Source organism: Mesoplodon mirus (assembly GCF_964341445.2).
Source record: "Mesoplodon mirus genome assembly, chromosome: 7".
Lineage (NCBI taxonomy): Eukaryota > Metazoa > Chordata > Mammalia > Artiodactyla > Ziphiidae > Mesoplodon > Mesoplodon mirus.
The window spans coordinates 6,795,347-6,816,863 of record NC_138983.1 but is presented as its reverse complement, the minus strand read 5'-3'; the positions used below and the strand labels follow the sequence as shown (position 1 = coordinate 6,816,863).

At 49.6% G+C, this 21,517-nt stretch overlaps 2 protein-coding genes across 5 annotated transcripts in view; both read left to right on the top strand.

Annotated features, from left to right (window-relative positions):
* Positions 1-233: 233 nt before the first annotated feature.
* Positions 234-14,227, top strand: SF3B2 (splicing factor 3b subunit 2). Of its 3 annotated transcripts, none has more exons than XM_082629582.1 (22): positions 234-395; positions 558-604; positions 880-957; positions 1,745-1,984; positions 2,197-2,247; positions 3,371-3,488; positions 4,191-4,291; positions 4,643-4,739; positions 4,897-4,988; positions 5,377-5,592; positions 5,743-5,880; positions 6,201-6,281; positions 6,488-6,715; positions 7,536-7,685; positions 8,328-8,417; positions 8,530-8,637; positions 9,629-9,736; positions 10,047-10,189; positions 10,281-10,382; positions 13,249-13,348; positions 13,452-13,637; positions 13,978-14,227. In XM_082629582.1, the coding sequence occupies exons 1-22, from the start codon at positions 263-265 to the stop codon at positions 14,047-14,049; spliced, it is 2,679 nt and encodes an 892-aa protein (XP_082485708.1). In that variant the 5' UTR covers positions 234-262; the 3' UTR covers positions 14,050-14,227. The 3 variants fall into 3 exon arrangements, with proteins under 3 accessions (XP_082485708.1, XP_082485709.1, XP_082485707.1); XM_082629583.1 differs by having other exon boundaries at positions 555-604; positions 2,200-2,247; XM_082629581.1 differs by having other exon boundaries at positions 555-604.
* A 1,482-nt stretch (positions 14,228-15,709) lies between these two features.
* Positions 15,710-21,517, top strand: part of PACS1 (phosphofurin acidic cluster sorting protein 1) — a 143,266-nt gene continuing 137,458 nt past the window's right edge. For both annotated transcript variants that reach the window (XM_082627591.1, XM_082627590.1), the window contains exon 1: positions 15,710-16,250. In XM_082627591.1, the coding sequence (XP_082483717.1) occupies positions 15,904-16,250 (347 nt within the window). In that variant the 5' untranslated portion in view covers positions 15,710-15,903. The remainder of the gene's footprint in view (positions 16,251-21,517) is intronic.

Sequence of the window (21,517 nt, the reverse complement as noted above, 5' to 3'; positions counted from 1 at the left end):
CCCCGGCTCCGGCCCCCAGTGTTCCCGGGGCCGTGCCCGGCCACCGTCCTCCCCTCCCGGCTTTTGACCCGCAGAGACCGTGACCTGCGCACTACAACTCCCAGAAGGCTTCGCGACCAGGCCGCTTAGGACCATTGGAGAACGGCACGGGGTGGGCCCTAATCGGAAACTAACAACCCTCGAACGCTGCCGGAAGTTCCGGGAGTGGGCTGGGAGGCTGGCCCGAGCTTCCGGGTTGGTCGCGCGCCTTCCTGCGGCTAAGATGGCGGCCGAGCATCCCGAGCCCCCTAAAGGAGAGTTGCAGCTGCCGCCGCCGCCGCCCCCTGGGCACTATGGTGCCTGGGCTGCCCAGGAGCTTCAGGCCAAATTAGCAGAGATCGGAGCTCCGATCCAGGGTGAGGAGCACGGGAGGTCAAGAGCGGGAAAGTGCAGGCCTGCGGGGAAGCGGAGCTGGTTACCCCGGAGACTCGGGGGCGGGGGTGGAGGCTGGCCGCGGGGGCCTGACTTGGGCCTGCTCCGCCTGACCTACCCCATTGATCCTGTGCTTTGCCCAGCAGGGAGTCGCGAGGAGCTGGTGGAGCGGCTGCAGACCTACACCCGCCAGGTAAGTGTTGGTGGCGGGACATCAGGGTAGGCCGAGCTTTTCGAGGAGGCATTAATGATCCCTCACAACTCGGTCTTCGTTCTTAACGTATCTCGGTACAGCAAGTGGGGTCTTGCTCTTTTTGCCTCTTCTTGCCTGCTCAGATATATCGGTCCTCCTAAGAGCCCCGTCCGAGCTCCGGCAGACAGGCGCTGGGTAAATTTTGTTGAACAGAGCGAATGTTGTTCAGTGGAAGAGCCCCTTGTGGGCTGACTCAGAGTCCTTCTCTTTCTCAGACTGGCATCGTCCTGAATCGGCCCGTTCTGAGAGGTGAAGATGGGGACAAAGCTGCTCCCCCTCCTATGTCAGCTCAGGTAAGGAGGTTGTCCGGCTTGATAAGATCCGTTTCTACTCACAGTAGCCCATCCTCTCACATGGAATGTACGGGGGGGATGCAACTAGCCGATTGGGCAGGGAGGTACTGTGATGACAGAATTGGGAACTCTTCAGTTCTCCCTTGGTCCTGATCCTTGCCTCTTTGCTCGGTGTCAGGTCCTCCAAATACTGCATGTCATTTAAGATTCAGTTTAAATATCCGGAAGCCTGAGTTACTCCTCCCCCAGTGGAACGGAATCACCCTCTTCTCTGCCCTCCCAGCACACAGTTGCCATGTTATCCAGTGAGAAACTAGGGCTTACTCCCTGATTTGATTTCATACTCTCTATATTTAGTGAGTCCTTGGGGGCACACTGGCTCCAACTCCGCTCAACTTCCATGTCTTCTCTGATCCAGGATTTGACTCTCTTTCTTTAGAGCAGTGGCTCTGACTTGGGGTCCAGGGACTTCTATGTGTGGGATGAGAAGTTCTTAGATGGCCTTTTGAGGTGTCCCTGAATCTCCTGAAATTGTATGCAAAGTCTGTGTTCGTGATATTTTTCTGGAGAGCGAGTTGATAGCGTCCATTAGTTGGTGCCCCAGAGTTAACATTGCTATAGAGTATTCTCGATATCCTTGATATTGCTGTAGAGTATTCTTTTCCTGAGTGCAAGAATTATGCGTCATTTGACTTCACATCCCAGCACCTGGCTTATAGCAGTTCCCCCAGCAAATGTCTGCAGTTAGATAAATGCTGCCTAGTTAACAGTCTTATTTTCCCCACAGCTCTCTGGGATTCCCATGCCACCTCCCCCCATGGGACTCCCTCCTCTGCAACCTCCTCCGCCACCCCCACCACCCCCACCCGGCCTTGGCCTTGGCTTTCCTATGGCAGTTGGACCCCGCCCACCAAACCTGGGGCCCCCTCCTCCTCTCCGGGGGATCGAGCTGTCAGAGGAAGACCGGCTAAAGCTGGCGCAGCAGCAGGCGGCGTTGCTGATGCAGCAGGAGGAGCGTGCCAAGCAGGTAGGGCAGGTGGCAGCCTGAGCCTGGGTCCCATCAGGGTCCCGAAAGGGGAGTGGAGCCTCAGAGAGAGCCGAATCCTGGGGCCAAAACTTCTGGGAAGGTCTGAACCAAAGACTTGGGCCCTAGGCTGGAAGAGGATGCCAGGAAGCAGAGTTGTGGCAGACTGGCCTGTGGGGTATCGGTGCCGATATGAGCTTGTTTTCTTTTTTAAGCAGGGAGATCATTCACTGAAGGAACATGAACTTTTGGAGCAGCAGAAGCGGGTAATGCCTCCCTCATCCTAACCTTTGACCTCAGGGTCCAATTCGTTGTCTGTCACTTCTAGTGCTTAGTGTCTAAAGCGAGAAGTACCATTCAAGTTTTCCATGGAGGGAATTCCCTGGCAGTCCAGTGGTTAGGACTCTGTGCTTCCACTGCTGGGGGCCTGGGTTTGATCCCTGGTGAGGGAACTAAGATCCTGCAAGCCGCATGGTATGGCCACCAAAAAAAAAAAAAAAAAAAAGTTTTCCATGGAGGTTACCTCATCCTCATCTAAGTTCCAGTAGCTCCCAAATAATTCTCTCTTTCATGTAGCCCAAGGGTTGGTAAACTGTGGAGTACAGCCTGTTTTTGTATGGCCTGTGATGTAAGAATGGTTTTTATATTTTTGAAGGATCGTTAAAAAAAAACAAACAAACGGAGAATACACAACAGAGTCTGTACAGACAGTCTGAAAAGGCTAAAATGTTTACTGACTGGCCCATTACAGAAAAGGTTTCCTGACCCCTACTAGTCTTACATGATATCATTTGAGGTACATTGGAGAGAACTCTGGGCTAATTTAGTCATTTGTATCAGATTTAGTTTAAACGTGATGGCTCTGAGTCAGGGAATGATACATGAGACATTCAGCCACAGAGATGCATTATATCAGTTGTTACCCCATAGGTTACTCAGGAGTATTAGAAAATAAGCATTAACAGCAACAAATATGGAAGTATTTACAGAGTACTGTCTTTGCCCAGATTGTGCTAGACCTTGAGGGGTAGGTACAAGAAAAGAATTCAGTGTTCCTTAGAAATAACTTAATCTCTTGGGGAAGAAAAATCTTGTTAAAAAACAGAAGGTAGTGTTTATTAAGTATTAAATTCTCTGTTAGGAACCAGAAGTTTCCCAGGGTTTTTATTGGTTTCATCTCCAGGGGTTTTCTTTTGTGGTGAGAGGGCTCCTTCACTTGGATCAATAGCCTGGAAGTGTGGGTGTGGCAAGGATGTCAGAACACGGGTGGTACCTGATTAATCAGTTCTCCTTGGGCCAGTTACCTGGCTGAAAGGCTGCATTTGCCAGGGGCTGCCTGCCCAACAGATTTCCAAAGCGGTGCCTCCAACTCCTACTTCCCTCTCGTAGGCAGCTGTGTTACTGGAGCAGGAACGGCAGCAGGAGATTGCCAAGATGGGCACGCCAGTCCCTCGGCCCCCACAAGACATGGGCCAAATTGGTGTTCGCACTCCTCTGGGTCCTCGAGGTAAGACCGTGGAAATGGAAGGGAAGGGCAAGGAAGATGATGACAGTTTTTAACTTCAGTATATATCACGTTAAAAAAGTGCACATATCTTAAGTGTGCAGTTCAGTGAATTTTCACAAACTGAATACATCCATACAACTAGCACTTGGACCAAGAACCAAAACTACCAGCACCCTAGAAGCCCTGCACCCTTGTAGCCACCCCCTCTCCCAAGGGTAACCATTACCCTGACTTTGAAGCAAGGAAGGTAATTTTTATTTTGTAATTTTTTTTTCAAATCATTCTTTTTAAAAAATTTTATTTTATTTTTGGCTGCATTGGGCCTTCATTGATGCGCACGGGCTTTCTCTACTTGCGGCGAGCAGGGGCTACTCTTCTTTGCGGTGCGCAGGCTTCTCATTGCGTTAGTTTCTCTTTGTTGTGGAGCATGGGCTCTAGGCACGTGGGCTTCAGTAGTTGTGGCACGTGGGCTCAGTAGTTGTGGTTCGCGGGCTCTAGTGCACAGGCTCAGTAGTTGTGGCACACAGGCTTACTTGCTCCGCGGCATGTGGGATCTTCCTGGACCAGGGCTCGAACCCGTGTCCCCTGCATTGGCAGGCGGATTCCCAACCACTGAGCCGCCAGGGAAGCCCCAAGGAAGGTAATTTTTAAAATGTGTGATTTGTCTTTTCTGACTTGAGATTTTGTTTTTTCTCCTCTCAGTGGCTGCTCCAGTGGGTCCCACTCCCACTGTCCTGCCTATGGGGGCCCCTGTTCCTCGGCCTCGTGGTCCCCCACCACCTCCTGGAGATGAGAACAGAGAGGTGAGATTGCTGATTTCCTCTGAGGGACAGGAGAGTGTGTTTTAGAAGGGGACTGTTTCTGGATTTTTTGAGAAGGATTCCAGAGAAGATGGGAGAACTTCTGGGGGTGGGGGGAGCCATATTTACTTAAAACATACTTAGGTAGGGCAGGAAGTAGGGTCTGGGAGACGTTTCTGGGGTAGGGTTCTGGGCTTCACTTTGAGGGATGCTGAGGGATGGTTGAATTCAGTTGGTGTTGTCCCCTATCTGCTGTTCCCAACACCTGGCCAGCAGGCTTTCGAGTACAAGAGGTAGGAGTCGGAGGAAAAAGGGCACCGTGATCACCCCCTCTGCCTGGGTTGTCTCTGGCAGATGGATGACCCCTCTGTGGGCCCCAAGATCCCCCAGGCTTTGGAAAAGATCCTGCAGCTAAAGGAGAGCCGCCAGGAAGAGATGAACTCTCAGCAGGGTGAGCGTGTCACCGTGTCCCGAGGGCTGCAGGGACAGAACCTGGGGCCAAGTTTGCTTCCCTCCTCCCTCCCCCGAGGAGGATTTGAGAGAGAAACTGGCTCTTGGTAAAGAGGGGTTACCGCGAAGAGACTGATGGCCTCCTTCCTCCCTTACAGAGGAAGAGGAAATGGAGACAGATACTCGCTCATCCCTGGGCCACTCGGCGTCAGAGACTGAGGAGGACACGGTGTCCATATCTAAAAAAGAGGTAATGGATGGAGCTGGGTCTGGAGGGGATGTCAGAGAGAGGGTTTGGGCCCTAAAATAACTCCTATTCTAAGTGTTCAATAAGCAGTAGCTGCTGTCTCGTGCCAGTTCTTTGTCCAAAGTTTCTTACAGGTATTTTTTATTCAATTGACTAAATCCTTTGAGTTCTGGGTATGATGCATGCTTCCATTTTAGAGCTGAAATAACTGAGGTTCTGAGAGATGCAGTAACGTTCTCAGAGGCACACAGCTTGAGAGGGGTAGAACTTTGTGGTCTGACGTCAAGGCCTCTTTTCTCAGTCACTTGGGGAAATGGGGTGAGGTTAGGGGTTGGGAGGCAAGCATGGTGCTTGGATTCCCTGACCCAGTTGGTTTTCCACGTTTTGGCAGAAAAACCGGAAGCGCCGGAACCGAAAGAAGAAGAAAAAGCCCCAGCGGGTGCGGGGGGCATCATCTGAGAGCTCTGGGGACCGAGACAAAGAGTCAAGCCGCTCCCGTGGCTCTGACTCCCCAGCAGCTGATGTGGAAATTGAGTACGTGACTGAAGAGCCTGAAATTTACGAGCCCAACTTCATCTTCTTCAAGAGGATTTTTGAGGCTTTCAAGGTACGAGGAGGAGCGCACCCGGCAGGGGCAGAGCCTGCAGCGTGGGGCAGGGACGGGGCAGGCGGGGTGAGGAGGGCACCTCTTCAGTGCCAGGTTCAGGAACCGGGGAGGGGCCCAGGGCTGGGGTTTCCATGCTGTCTGCCTCCTCAGCTCACTGATGACGTGAAGAAGGAGAAGGAGAAGGAGCCAGAGAAACTTGACAAACTAGAGAACTCTGCGGCCCCCAAGAAGAAGGGCTTTGAGGAGGAGCACAAGGACAGCGACGACGACACCAGTGATGACGAACAGGTGAGGCCCACGCTCTCCTGTTGGGGAAACAAGGACTCTGGGGACGAGTAGCTGAGATGCGTCCAGCGAGGGACCGTGGTGAACTCTTGCAGGGGAGAAGTCCTTTGGTGGCTTTAGTTTCAGGGTAAGCTGGGCGGTCTGATTCACACCTCAGAATCCTGCTCACAAGAGATGATTGTTCTGAGACTTCCCTGGTGGTCCAGTGGTTAGGACTCCACACTTCCACTGCAGGGGGCACGGGTTCGATCCCATGTTGGGGAAGTAAGATCCTGCAAGCCGTGCAGCGAGGCCAAGAAAAAGAAAAAAATGTCCTGTTCTAGGAAAAGAAGCCAGAAGCCCCCAAGCTGTCCAAGAAGAAGCTGCGCCGAATGAATCGCTTCACTGTGGCTGAACTCAAGCAGGTGAGAGCTGAGACGCTCCATCAGGGCCTGGAGCCCAGCTGGGAGAGCACAGGAGGAGCTCCCAGAACCCCACAGGGGGTTTGCTCTTAGGGTGGGGAGGAGGGCTTTGAAGGAGGCCCGGGACGGGCCCTTTGAGGAAGAGAAAGCAAGCAAGCTTTAGATTGAGAAGTTCAGGCTTTCCAGAGGGATGCTGCTATGTTTTCCAGCTTGTGGCTCGGCCCGACGTTGTGGAGATGCATGACGTGACTGCGCAGGACCCCAAGCTCTTGGTTCACCTCAAGGCCACTCGGAATTCTGTGCCCGTGCCTCGCCACTGGTGTTTTAAGCGCAAGTACCTGCAGGGCAAACGAGGCATTGAGAAGCCCCCCTTCGAGCTACCCGACTTCATCAAACGCACGGGCATCCAGGAGATGCGGGAGGCCCTGCAGGAGAAGGTGAGGGCCTGGCTGGGGTTCAGATCTGCCCTGGGGGATCCACATCCTTAGCAGCAACCGGCTTCAAAATTGCAGCTGGCTCCCAAAACCCACCTACACATTAATCGTCTGATTATTTATTCTTCAGTTTAGAAGTCAGCACTGCATGTCACACATGGCGGGGAGGGCAGGAGGGGAAGGACATCTCACGAAAGGCAGACCTCACCTGTATGCTTAGAGCTCGCTCTCTTGCCCCCGCTGAGACTTGCGGTTCTGTGTGGTTCGGTTTGCCCCTTTGTCTCCTTGTCCCCCTGCCTGCACATTGCCGGCTCTCTCATTTGCATACGGTGACTCTTCCCTCTGCAGGTTGCTGCGTCTGTAGTTCTCTGCCCCCTGTGAACCTGATGTACTTGTGGCTAGAAATGTATGGTGGTTGTGTAACTTCTTGAATTTAAAATTTTTAATTAAACACTCTCATTAGGTAATAGTTGCATGTAGTGCAGAAATTCAGGAGGTACCAAAGCGCATGGTGAAAACTGCCTCCCAGTTAGATTCTAGTCACCTAGCTCTCTGCAGAGGCAACTGATGAGCTCAGTCTCTTGATCAGATGGCTTAAAAAATATTTGACCTAGATGGCTGAGGCTGATTTCATATGTTACATCTATTTTGTTCAGCGTGGATCATGTAATTTTGAGGGGCTTGAGCAGGAAGGATTTTGGTGACTTTAGGAATGAGGCAAATGAGGCTTCACTCTGTCTCTTTTGGGAGTGGGGATTTAGACCTGCCAAGAGTTGAACTTGGTGAATACCTTTTATGGTGTGTCTTCTGCCATTCTCCACAGGAAGAACAGAAAACCATGAAGTCAAAAATGCGCGAGAAGGTTCGGCCCAAGATGGGGAAGATCGACATTGACTACCAGAAACTGCATGATGCCTTCTTCAAGTGGCAGACCAAGCCAAAGCTGACCATCCACGGGGACCTGTACTATGAGGTCCGGGAGGGGGTGGGGAGGCCAGGCTGGGCCTTTGGTCATGGCTGTGTAACTCTGGGCCAAAAGGGGTTTGGAAGCTGGAAATGGGTACAGGGCCCCTCTCCTCAGCCTTAGAGTTTGGAGTGAGGTGGTTTTCTGAAAAAGAGATGCAGACTATGTCTTTGAAGTGATCACTGTTTATTGTGGGTGGTTCAGGAACAGAGGGGCCAAGGGCAGATGCTTTTAGGAAACGTTTAGTATTGAGGGTAGGAGAAAAGTATTTTTTTTTCTGATGCTTGAAATAATTAATCACCATGATACCATGCAATTTTTGAAGTGGAAGGACCTTGGAGATCATCTTCTCGAACGTCCTCATTTAGCAGATGAGAAAGCCTGTCCTTAGATTTGGCCACGTTCTCATAGCGGGTTAGTGACTGCACTGGGAGTCTTGCCTTTCTCCTTACTTCCTGGCCTTTATTCCTTTCCCTACTCTAGCCAGGGAAAGAAGTGATGAGAATCAGAGTGGGAACTGGGTAGCCCTCAGTGGGACTTTGTGTCTGATGTGGATTCGGACATCTCGTCTTTGTTCTCATGTCCTCTTGCAATTGACCTCCCAGCGTGTGTCTGGTGTCCACAATACAGCATGCTTGGCTTTTTCCTCAGGGGAAGGAGTTTGAGACACGACTGAAGGAGAAGAAGCCAGGAGATCTGTCTGATGAGCTGAGGATTTCCTTGGGGATGCCAGTAGGACCAGTGAGTGCCAGTTATCTGACTGGGAAAGCAGAGAAGGGGTTGGGAATTGGGGCAGGAGAGAGACAAAGGGATAGGGTTGGGCAGATGGTATCCTGTCCTCTTTTTCCTGCAGAATGCCCACAAGGTCCCTCCCCCGTGGCTGATTGCCATGCAGCGATATGGACCACCCCCGTCGTACCCCAACCTGAAAATCCCTGGGCTGAACTCGCCTATCCCCGAGGTGAGCACTGTCCTTTCTTTCATTCTTAGCTGGCTCTACTTTTTTTTTTTTGCGGTACGCGGGCCTCTCACTGTTGTGGCATCTCCCGTTGTGGAGCACAGGCTCTGGATGCGCAGGCTCAGCGGCCATGGCTCACGGGCCCAGCTGCTCTGCGGCATGTGGGATCTTCCCGGACCGGGGCACGAACCCGTGTCCCCTGCATTAGCAGGCGGACTCTCAACCACTGCGCCACCAGGGAAGCCCTGGCTCTACTTTTTAACTAGAGGATGATTTTCTTTTCCCTTTTCTCATTCTACCGTGTGTCCTTTTTTTTTTTTTTTTTCCTAAGGAGTAATGGTTTTTGTTTTAAAAAAAAATCTGAGATGCTTGTCATAAATTGGTCAATCAGAATTGACAAGTACAAAGATGAAGACATCATCACCCACATCTCACCACTCAGAAATAACCAAATTTAGTATCTGGTGAATGTGTTTCCAGATAATCTCTCTGATATTATCAGAGAGATAGACAGATATAATTTTATCTCAGGAATGGCATTGAACTTATTTTTATTTAAAAAAATTTTTTAAAGAAAGATTTATTAAAGTGAAAAAGAAGTAATTGTTAAACTTCAGATAAAAATTTCTGTCCCTTAAGAGTAATAGATTCTAAAAGCTTACCAAAGTTAGGAAAAATCAGTAAGAAGTTGGAGTCATGTTTTTTAAAGTGTATGTTTCAGTTTCAGATAGCATGGACTCTGCCACAAAGGCTGAAATTATTAGCATCCGTTCTGCTCCCATCTCCCCATCCTATTACCTCCAGATTTTTGTTGTTTACTACTTTTGCTTTGTAATGCTTTATAAGATTTAATTCTTCTCTGAAATCATAATCTCCAGAGTTCCCAGGTGTTAGTTCTTTGGAGTTAGTACTTTGGAGCATGACTTTTCTTTAGGGCTTCAGTGTTTCTTTTGGAGCATAGGAGTGGAACTGACTTGCTTTTCCTGTCTTGCAGAGCTGTTCCTTTGGGTACCATGCTGGTGGCTGGGGCAAACCCCCAGTAGATGAGACCGGGAAACCCCTCTACGGGGATGTGTTTGGAACCAATGCTGCTGAATTTCAGGTATGGGCCATGGCTGGCAAGCTTGGTCTTAGTTAAGGTCATGAAGTTCAGAGATAGTTGGTTTATAGCTTCATTAGCAGAGAGCTGTGTGTTCTGAAGTTTCAGAGCTGTGTGTTCTGAAGTTTCAAAGTCTGAAAAAGGGACATATGTTTTCCTGAGATGTAATGCAAGCTCCCCACTAGCATATGAGCTCTCTGTGGGTAGGGATTATTGTCTTTTTGTTTACTCTCATAGCCCTCTGTTTATAACCGCCTGACACATAATAGGTATATAGTAAACATTTGTTGAATGAATGAGTGGTGTCTTTCAGACCAAGACTGAGGAAGAAGAGATTGATCGGACCCCTTGGGGGGAGCTGGAGCCATCTGATGAAGAGTCTTCAGAAGAAGAGGAAGAGGAAGAAAGTGATGAAGATAAGCCAGATGAGACGGGCTTCATTACCCCTGCAGACAGGTGGGGGAAGCAGAGAGTCTGCCTCTCTGAAGTGGTATGTCTGTCTTTGGGGGCCTTGTCTTTACTCCAGAGCTTGTTCCTCTCTTCACAGTGGCCTCATCACTCCTGGAGGGTTCTCATCAGTGCCAGCTGGAATGGAGACCCCTGAACTCATTGAACTGAGGAAGAAGAAGATTGAGGAGGCGATGGATGGGTGAGGGAACCAGGGAGGGCTGAGAGGGGAGGATTTTCAGCCTCTAGGTGGACTGGCTGACTTTTGTCTCCCGCCCCCCTGCCCCGCCTTTTTCTTTTTAAACAATTATTGAACTCTAGCTCTGTGCCAGGCACTGCTCTAGGCACTGGGACTTCTGCAGTGAAAAAGTCAGGCGAGGTAAATAAGTGATCAGAGAACAAGATAACTTCAGATGTGGATAAGACGTGTAGCAAAGGAAACTGAGTAATAGGATGTAGAGGGATTTGGGTGGTGGGGAGGCCTTTGGGAAGGCTTATGGAGGAAGAGGTATTTGGGCTGAGAGCTGGGGCAGAAAGAACTGTAGGAGCAAGTAAAAGAACTCTGGAGATTATAATAGACAATTCTTATTATTTAAATCTCTCTAAAAGATAGTTGACCATTTAAACAAAAATAATAACCATGTAGTAGCCTTCCTTTTTGAAAGATACAGGATTCTAGGTTGACAGTGTTTTTTTCTTTCATTACTTTAAAGATGTTGATTCAGTGTCTTCTTTCTTGCATCATTTCTTTTTTTTTTTTTTTTTTTTTTTCTTTTTGCGGTATGCGGGCCTCTCACTGTTGTGGCCTCTCCCGTTGCGGAGCACAGGCTCCGGATGCGCAGGCCCAGCGGCCATGGCTCACGGGCCCAGCCGCTCCGCGGCATATGGGATCCTCCCAGACCGGGGCACGAACCCGTATCCCCTGCATCGGCAGGCGGACTCTCAACCACTGCGCCACCAGGGAGGCCCTCTTGCATCATTTCTGACAGGAAATCTGTCATCATCCTTCCTTTGTTCCTCTGTGCATTTGTGCCATTTTTCTCTGGCTGCTTTTAAGATTTTCTTTTTATCACTGTTTTGAACAGATTATGACATGCAGTGTAGTACAGCATGTTAGTATAGTTTTCTTCGTATTTCTTTCTTTTTTTAAAATGGTTTGGTGGGTTTTTTTCCCTTCTTTTTCTGGCCATGCTGCATGGCTTGCAGTATCTTAGTTCCCCAACCTTGTGAAAGCCAGGAGTGAAAGCAGTGAAAGTGGCAAGTCCTAACCACTGGACTGCCAGGGAAGTCCCATCTTTGTGTTTCTTTACTTGGGGTTTGTTAAGCATCTGGAATCTGTGCCTTTATAGTTTTTATTAATTTTGGAAAAATTCTGGCCATTATTTCTCCAAATATTTTTTTCTGTTCCCTTCTCTTTCTCCTCTCCTTTGGGAACTCCAATTATACATCTATTAGATTTCTTGAAGTTGACCTACAGCTCACTGATGCTCTGTTCATTTAAAAAATTTCTCATTTCTCTTTTTATTTTATTTTAGAAGTTTTCTATTCCTATGTCTTCAAGTTTGCTAATATTTTTTCCACTATTTCTAATCTGACATTAATCCCATCCAGTGTAGTTTTCATCTCTAGAAGTACAATTTGGGTCTTTTTATATCTCCTGTGTCTCTTATTTGACTTTTGAACATATGGAATCCAATTATAATAACATTTTAATGTACTTGCCTGCTAATGCTAACATCTGTGCCAGTTCTGTGTTGATTTAAGTGGATTGATTGTTTTCCTCATTGAAGATTGTATTTTCATGCTTCTTTGCATGCCTGGTAATTTTTGATTGGATGCCAGACTTTGTGAAATGTACCTTGTCAGGTCCAGAATACTTTCATAGTCCTATAAATCTGCTTTAGTTTTGTTCAAGGTTACAGTTAAGGTACTTGGAAACAGTTTGATTCTTTCAGGTCTTGCTTTTCAGGTTCATTAGGCAGGACTGAAGCAGTGCTCAGTCCTCTTCACTAGTGAGGCACAAGACCCTATACTCTATCCAGTATCCTGTTAATCAGGAGGTTTTTCAGTCTGGCTAGTGGGACGAGGTACTATTCCCAGTCCCATGTGAAGAGCAGGCACGTATGATACCACTAATGCTTCCGGGTGGTTCTTTCCCTGGCCTTGGTAGTCTCCTCCCACACAGTACTCACCTGAGAACTTGAGGGGATTCTCTGTAGGTCTCTTGAGTTCTCGAGTCTCTGTGCTGCTTTCTCTTCTCCAGTTCTCTGTCCTGTGATCTCTAGTCACCTTAGTCTCCCTGCACTTTTAGCTTCACCCCTTCAACTCCTAGAGTCCTCTGGGCTCTACAGGAGTTCCCCTCCTTATTCTGTAGCCTGGAAACTCTCAGTGCAGTAGGATGGACAATTGAAGGAATCACCTCATTTGTTTCCTGTCTCTCAGGAATCACCGTCCTTTGTTGCTTCGTGTCCAGTGACTTGAAAACCACTGTTTCATATATTTTGCCCATTTTTTGATAGTTTCAGTGGGAGGGTCAATCTGGCCCCTATTACTCCTTATCCAGAAGCAGAAGTCTCAAGTTTTGAGGAAGAAAAAGAAAGAAGGGTATTGGGGCTAGACTGTAGTGAGCAGGGATTAAGTACGGGACCAGATGATGAACCCTATAGGTCATGGTAAAGAGTTTGGGTTTATTCAAACAATGATCAGAAGCCTCAAAGGGTTTTGAGCAAAGGAGTGACAGGATGTGAATTCAGTTTTTCTTTCTGGCTGCTTTGTGAGAATAGATTTTCACCTCTTCCAGGGGGAGGGGTGGGGATGAAGTCATGGTCTGGGTTGGTATTGGTAGATTTGCTGTTGTATTTCAAGTAGCATTCTTGAAATAGGTGGCACTTCTTCCTCCCATGGGTCTCCATGACTTGCAGAGGCAGCTTGGGCAGAATTTTTCCCCTGGGTATCTTGGAACCTCGCTGGGGAGCTCGGTGGGGATGCTGCCCTTACTCCTTTTGCTGTCCCTCCTGGAGACCCTTTTATCCTTAGCTTTTTGGGCTTGACCCCCTCGTCCTTTGCAGAAGTGAGACGCCTCAGCTGTTCACCGTGTTGCCGGAGAAGAGAACGGCCACTGTTGGGGGGGCCATGATGGGATCAACCCACATCTATGACATGTCCACGGTGAGCACTTGGAGGATACCGCTTTTGGGGGCTGGGAAGGGGGCAGGAGCTAGGGCTTCTGAGCTTCCCTTTGGAGATGACAAGGCTCTGATTCCTTTTCCAGGTTATGAGCCGGAAGGGCCCAGCCCCTGAGCTGCAAGGTGTGGAAGTGGCCCTGGCACCCGAAGAGTTGGAGCTGGATCCCATGGCCATGACCCAGAAGTATGAGGAGCACGTGCGGGAGCAGCAGGCACAAGTGGAGAAGGAAGACTTCAGTGACATGGTGGCCGAGCACGCGGCCAAGCAGAAGGTGGGCGCACACAACGGAGCCTGGCTTCGTGAGAGCCAGGGACCAGGGCCGCCTTTCTCAGTGGGCTGGTGTCCTCTAGTGGTGAGAGGAGGGAGGACGCAGTCAGTGCCTGCTGCCCTGAGCTTCCTTGGGGTTGGGAACCTAGGAATCCTCCAGTGGGCTGCCCTCTTTAAGAATGATGAAACAGGCACAGGAAGGGGAGGGAACTCATCCAATCTGAGAATTCCAGTTTCAGTACTTTTTCCACAGATGTATGTGGCTCTGTCAGGCTGCCCACCCTTTGTTTTGGGGATCAGCCGGTTGTTTAACCTGTTGTAACCTGTTTCTTTCTCTCCTACAGCAAAAGAAACGGAAAGCTCAGCCCCAGGACAGCCGTGGGGGCAGCAAGAAATACAAGGAGTTCAAATTTTAGGTCCCCTCCCACACCTGGTCCTCCTTTCGGCCCTTTGCCTGGACACCTGGGCTTCTTCACATATGGGTCCCCAAGAGCCAGCTCTCCTGCTCTTCCCAGGGGCTTGTTATTTCATGTTCTTATTTTAGACCTGTTTTGTAAATAAAGCTGTTTCCCAAGGAAAGAGATGACTATGTAACACTGCTGGTCCTCCTTCATCTTGTTTTAGTCCCCTCCTGCAAAAGAATGGAAACAGCCATTTTCTACAACCTGAAGTTGCTCCAGTGGCTGGGGGCAGGCACTTGGATCAGATGTTGCAGTTGAGACTGGTGATGAAGCTAAAGCCACACTGAGATTGTGTGTTTTACCACTGCCTGCTTTTGTAGGAAGGTTCTGGGGGAAGGACCTCCAGGTCTGGTTTGACCTTACTGGTGTGTCCTTGGGGACTAAAAATAGCCAGCTTAGCGCCCTGGCTGGGCTGAGGAAGTACAGTGGGCTTGGGAAGTAGGCCAGGTCAGGCCTTCCTAATAGACCTTGCGGCCAAGAGTCCAAGTCATTACGTGGGAGACAGCACAGCTCAAAGTCTGTATAGGTTGTCCTGAGTCCATGTGAGCCCCTGGGTGGTTTCATCAACCAGTCTCCAGGTTTTGGTGGGCGGGGGCTGCTTTCCAGGTTCTAGTCCCCCTGTCCTGGGAGGTCTTTCTGACAGGCTAGACTACGTTGGACCAATGGTTCCAACAGGCATTTGCCAAGCATTGGGGAGGGAAGTCACATATTGCTGCCGTACCACTGATGCTGGTCCAAGTCCACCATCTGGGGTGCCTGCGTGCAGGAGGCTTCGAGATGGTTTCTGGAGCCGGGAGTGTGGGTGACTCCAGGGAGGATGAGGCAGTTGAGTAAGGCCTCGGGAGGAGTAGGATTTTAGAAATTTAGTAAGTGACGAAGCAGAAAAACATCCCAAGTAGAAGAAATTGAGGGTTGAGATGGCTTGGGACTGTGATGGTTCTTTGTGGGAGGGGGACATTAGGGGCAGAAAATAGGTGGTTGGCTCCAGATGGGTCAGGGCTTAACTTCAGATTCACCCGTGCCAAAGGCCTTCTGAACTCTAGGTCCTTGAGCCCTTGCCCACACTGGGGAGAAGCGGGGCGGAAACTGCCGGGCCCACAGGCGCCCAGTCGGCCGCTGGGTCTCCATCGCTCCCTCCGCTGGTCGTGACGGCGAAGAAGCCCCGGGGCCGCAGGGCGGGGGCCAGGGCGGAGGTCGGAAAGCGGGCTTGGGTGGGCAGCGGGTTGGGCCTCTGGTCCACAGACCCGAGAGGGCCGAGGCGCGCTCCCGCGGTAGCCCCCTCCGGTCCGGGGCCGCGCCCCGGAAAAGCGAGGTTTCCGCTGGCTCGGCTGCCGCCGTGGAAAGGACGACGCGAGAGAGGAGGGGGGACAGCTGGCTGCCACCAGGCCGCGAACTTAAGGAGATGATCCGGCCGAGGGCGCCAATCGCTGAACCCTCTCCTGAAGAGCGAGGGGCGCGCACGCCCACAGGCCCGCCCGGGGCGCGAGCGCAAGCGCGAGCGCGGCCCCGGCCCCGCCCCTCGGCGCTGGGTGGGGCGGGCGCGGGCCAGGCCTCCCCGCCCCCTCCCCGGGCACGCCCACCTAGGGCTTTGGCGGCGCGAGCCGCAACTGGCAGCGGCGGGCGAGCGCGAGGACCGCGCGCCGCGAGGCCCCGCGCGTGCGTGCAGTCTCTCGCTCGCGCGCTCTGGCGGGCGGGCTGAGCAGACGAGTCGAGCCCCCGCCGCCGCCGCGGCCGCCGGAGAAGCCTCGGCGTCCGCTCGGCGTCGCCTGATTCCCGTAACCCCCGTGCCTCCCTGCCCCCGGCCGGGCCATGGCGGAACGTGGAGGGGCGGGCGGTGGTCCCGGAGGCGCCGGGGGCGGCAGTGGCCAGCGGGGCTCTGGGGTCGCCCAGTCTCCGCCTCAGCAGCCACCGCCGCAGCAGCTGCCGCAGCAGCCGACGCCCCCCAAGCTGGCCCAGGCCACCTCGTCGTCCTCATCCACCTCGGCGGCGGCCGCCTCCTCCTCGTCCTCGTCCACCTCCACCTCCATGGCCGTCGCGGTGGCCTCGGGCTCTGCGACTCCCGGCGGCCCGGGGCCAGGCCGCACCCCCGCCCCCGTGCAGATGAACCTGTACGCCACCTGGGAGGTGGACCGGAGCTCGTCCAGCTGCGTGCCCAGGTGAGCGGCGGGTGGGGGGGACCGGGCCCTCGGGGGTCGCCCGGCCGGGTCTGTGACAGGCCTCCGCCTTCCTCCCCGTCCCATCGCCCAAGGGGGCACCCCGACCCTAGATTCCCTTTGGCTGCTTTGCCGCCGGGCCTGGCTCCTGCCCGGCCTCCCGGGACTCCTCCCGAGGGGACCCCGCCCTCTCCTGGCATCCCCACCTTCTGTCTGGGGCCGGGGCCACCCTCTTCCCCTCCCTGAGCTGGGCCTTCTGGACTCTCAGCCCTGGGCCTCCTCTTGTTGATCTGACCGAATCCGGCCTTCCTGTCAGTTTCCCCGTGAAAGTCACAGACTCCTCCCGGCCTTGCCAGCTCCCATGGGCTGTACATACGTTACATAGATGTGGTATGGATCTCTTTAGATATTATTATTTCCCAGTATACTCGGCACGTGTCAAACTCGGTTGTCACCTTCTGCCAGGTAAAGCCGGTATAGTAACCCTTGGCGCTTCTAGTTTGTCTTTAACACACATGTTCATTTGTACTCCAAATACACACATTCTGTCCCGGCCTCTACGTCTTGTAAAAGTCCTATTTAATGTGTCTTCAAGTGTATTTTTCATCCTCTCCTCCCTCCTCACCCCCCCAGTAACTGGTCACAACTTCTAGCCCTGCAGGGCTACATAAAATTACTGCCTGTTCCTAAATTCAGTCCATTCCTCTGTCTGTTGGAACCATCCGGGGACTTTCCTTGCATTGGTAAAATATACCTGAGTTTGGGATATTTTCTGTTTCTGTTTTGGCAAGGCAGTCTTTCTCAAACTCTTTGGGGACAGTGTGCAACATCCTACAGTTTACTCCTTGAATAGACACCGTGAAGCTGGTTTCACCCAGGAAGCCCAGAGAAGTGCCTGGAGGTGGTCTTTTTTGTCACTTGTAAACTGAGTTGATTCTGTTGTCTTGGAGTCTGGCTGGCTCCTTACTCTGTCAGCCCTGTCTTGGGCAGATGGACGTGTAAGTGGGGTTGGGGAGCACTGTCTGGTTCCATCTTCACCTCTTTATTTTTCTCCATGCCTCCCCCTTTATTTTGAATTGTTTCATGCATGCAAAATTATATATGTCCTGGAAAGGACTGTAAATAAAAATGACAAGAAGTACATCTCTGTACTTGACTCAGCTTGAGAAAGAGCATTACAGTTGTGTTGAAGCCCTCGGGGTGCCACTTCCTGGTCACATCCCCTTCTTCCCCCTACAAAGGTAAACATTATTCTGAATTGTGTGTCTATCATCTCCCTGTCTTTTAAAATTAGTTTTACTGACATATGTGCATCTCTAAGCTATGTTTTTTAGTTGTGGATGTTTTTGGAAGTTTATATAAATGCTATCATACTGTATGTGTTCTGTGGCCTATTTGTGTGTGTGTGTGTGTGTTTAAACTCAACGTTAAGTTCGTGAGAATCATCAGTGTTGTATGGTGGCTCTTAATGGGTAGAATTTCATTGTATGAATATATCATAAAGCTCCTTTTGATGAACATTTGGGTCATTTCCTGTTTGTTAATACAAACAGTAATGCTGTAAATATTTTTGTCCAGGACTCTTGGTGCTCCTTGCAGAAGTTTCTTTAGGATGTCTTTATACGTAGGGGTGGAATTGCTGTTTGAGAGATATACGTCTGGAACATTTTTAGATAATGCTGACTTGTTTTCCATTAGCCCCCCTCTACTCTTCGTGTCCCTTGTGTTTCAGCGTTCACTTCACTAATTTATACTTTCTTTTTTCTCTGTCCTTTCTTCAGGGTAATCAGGAGCCACATTAGTTTAGTTAGGTTTGGCCAGTACCCTAACACACACCAGACGCCACTGGGAGTGTAGTATGTGGTGGTTTTCCTCTCTTGGTCCTAAGCAGGCCTGCCTTTCTCTTTCTGTACAGGCCCATCTATAGTTGAAGTATTCTCATCTACTTCTTTCAAACATAAAAGCACTGGGTCCTTTCCTCCATGGGTCCAGTGTTAGTAATGCATGCTTGCCTGTTCTTCCGTCACCTCTATCACTGTTTGACTGGTGACATTTGGACAGCTGCCTTCTCTAGCTTGTTAGATCAGAAAGGCATGAGCCTACTGGCAAGAAGCTGCTGTGCAACCGAGGGGGATAAATAAAATCCCTGATTGCTGTTGATTTCCAGTCTGTCCCTATTGGTCACTGAAAGGTCCACACAATAAATTATTAGCCAAAGAAACAGCCAGGCATCCTGATCAAATCAGTAATTGTTACGTTGACTTGGTGTGAGAGCCTTAGACTGTCTTGTTGTTTTCACCTGCAGGGAGCATGCAGGTCTGTCATGTCTACCAACCAATCTTTGGGATTGTCAGCTGTCCTGCTCTGACTTTTTTTTTAACCGGCACCCTTGTGCCTCCCAGCTCTTTGTGGAACACTTGTGCTCTTTGGAGCAGGCTGTTTTATCTGCAGGATGGAAAATAACACCCTGTGGGGAGAAAATGGCCTGCTATTGGCCCTTCCAGTGATTAGAGTCATCCAGTTAATTTGAGGTCTCCTTAGTATGCTTGTTCACATTGTCTGGAATGTATTGGCAGCGAGCACTCTGTATAGAGCACGCTGAATATCGTCTAGGATTAACATTCTTGTCTTGTGTAACTCAAATGAGACACAAATGTATGATTTATATGCACTTGAGAAATGCACGCATGATTGTATGATCTAAGGTTGGATATGTATAAAACGTCCTGGGATTCAGTCTTGTGAAATTGTCATCCTCTTCCTAGTGCAGAGAAGCGAGTTGAAAAGTCGAGTGTTAGGAAGGTCATGCTCCTTTTGTTGATCCCTGTAGAAATATAATTTACTTTTGGAAAAAAAAACGTTTTCCTTTATTAGATGTTTAAATATAGTTGTTGTTTCTCAGGTATGTACTCTGCTCTGTCTTAACAGCTACTAAATTCTCTCAGAATCCATAGTATTTTTTTTTTTTACTTTTTATGAATGAAAAGCATACCTATAGTTGGCTTTAAAATAACTAAATTGTTCTTTTCATTGCCATTTTTACCAGCATTTTTTAAAATAAAAAGATGTTTTTTTTTCCTGATAGTAGATTTTTATTCTCACAAGGAATTTCAAAATTTTAACTGAAATATAATTTAACTGAAATATAATTGACATACAATATTATGTTGGTTTAATTTGCATTTGATTTGACATTTGCATACATTATGAAATGATCACCACGATAAGTCTAGTAACCATCTGTCTCCACACAAAGTTATTACAGTATTATTGACCATATTCCTATGCTGTACATTACATCCCTATGGCTTAAAATAAAAAGATCAATACACGTCCATGATTAGAAATTCAGGCAGTACAGAAAGATGGAAATGGTAAAGGAAAGCCCCAGCCCTGTGTCTCTTCTCACTCCCCAGAGGTAATCATTGTGAAATACAGTTGGCTGTTGAGATTCTGTCACCAGCAGGTAGGTCTGTTACAGTTCCATTATGAAATTCACAGCTTTGGAAGTTGATGCTGTTTTCCCTCCACACTAAGGAGTGCTCCCTGGTCTGTGGTCCAGAGTATGGACAGTGGTGTGGCGCTGTCGTAAGTACCAGGTGGCAAGATGCTTGACGTTAAAGGCAGGGTTTTAGAGTATCATTGACCCTTTCTCTTTGGTCTTTGTATGGTGACATTTCCCCTGATGTTCTTTTCTCTTTTTGAGTTGCTTAAGTAGGAGAGACTGAAAAATTATTCCATTTCCTAAGTGTACAAAATTTCCTCAGGGGTGTAAAACTGACAGGAGACAAAATGTGCTCTGCTGTATCACCCACTAACTGTATCACATCTGTCTTTGAGTACAGAGCACATTTGGGTATCCTTATCTCTGTGCTTAGGGAAGGAGTTCAGTGGTTATCAGTCACATTTCTCCTTTAGACCACATTTGGAAAAAAAAGGGGGAGGTGACCATGGCCAAGTTTGTGTGACTGTCCTGCAATAGAAGTGTTAATTTCATGAAGGCACTTGAGGCCAGTTACCCCTCTAACCATGAAAGCACTGGGCAAGCCAGGATGTATTGCTGTATGTGCTTCCTGTGTGCTAGGGCAGACTCTCCCACACCTTAGCGTTTTCATCCATTGATTGGGAATACTTTTACTTACTATCCATTCCAAAATGTGGGTGAAATAAATATAAAATAGGACCTATAGATCTACAGGAGAAAGTACTTCTTAAATGATAGATATAAGGTAAATGTAATTGATCAAATAAGAGAGAGCTGTTGAACTTTCTTTTATTTCCCTAGCATTAAAAGTCTTGGAAGCAGGGCTCCCCTGGTGGCGCAGTGGTTGAGAGTCCGCCTGCCGATGCAGGGGATATGGGTTCATGCCCCGGTCCGGGAAGATCCCACGTGCCGCGGAGCGGCTGGGCCCATGAGCCATGGCCGCTAAGCCTGCGCGTCTGGAGCCCGTGCTCCGCAATGGGAGAGGCCACAACAGTGAGAGGCCCGCATACCGCAAAAAAAAAAAAGTCTTGGAAGCATATTTGTATCTTAGAAGATTTGAATTTCACATTGTGCGTGTTGTAATAGAATATGCTCTCTATCGGAGTAATACAATCCACCGTCCCTGTGGAAGCTCAGATTCCTTAAGTCAGAAAGAGAATGACTTTCACAGAGTCTGTCTTACATGTATTGATTTACAGATCTTTTGGACACATTAGTGGTTATGTGATTTCCTTTTAATCTAGATTTCCAATTTCTTAGCTGAGCCAATAAGCTGCCACTGTTATTAAGGTTGGTGCCGTCTCTGTGTGCACCAGGGAGGTGCAAGCCAGAAAGTGTTTGGGCTGTGTCTTTTCACTGCTTCACCCCAGGAGGCTTGTCCTGTTTTGGCCGGGACTTGAAGGCTCAGTGGGTCTTCTGAAATTTGGAGTTGGCTTGGCTTGGACCTGTGGTGTCACATTCTGGGAGTACTTTGGGAATCCAGGGAAGCTGTGGGAATGATTGCAAGAGTTGGTCTTTTTCCAGTGTGAGTTTGGAGTGGTATTAAGGGCTCTTGAGAAAAAACAGAGTTTGAAGTTGGCCTTAAAATGTCTTTTGGAGCCCACTGGGCTGGAATTGAGCAAGACGGTTTGGTTCTAGATTGGCGAGCCCTGACGCAGTCCTCCTTTCTCCAGGCCTAATTAAAGGAATAACCAGCATAACTTCAGAGGACTTTAGGGAACCAATGTGTGTGCCTGGGCACCAACTCTGGAGTCATTCACAGGGCAGTTATCTGATTAGAAAGCCT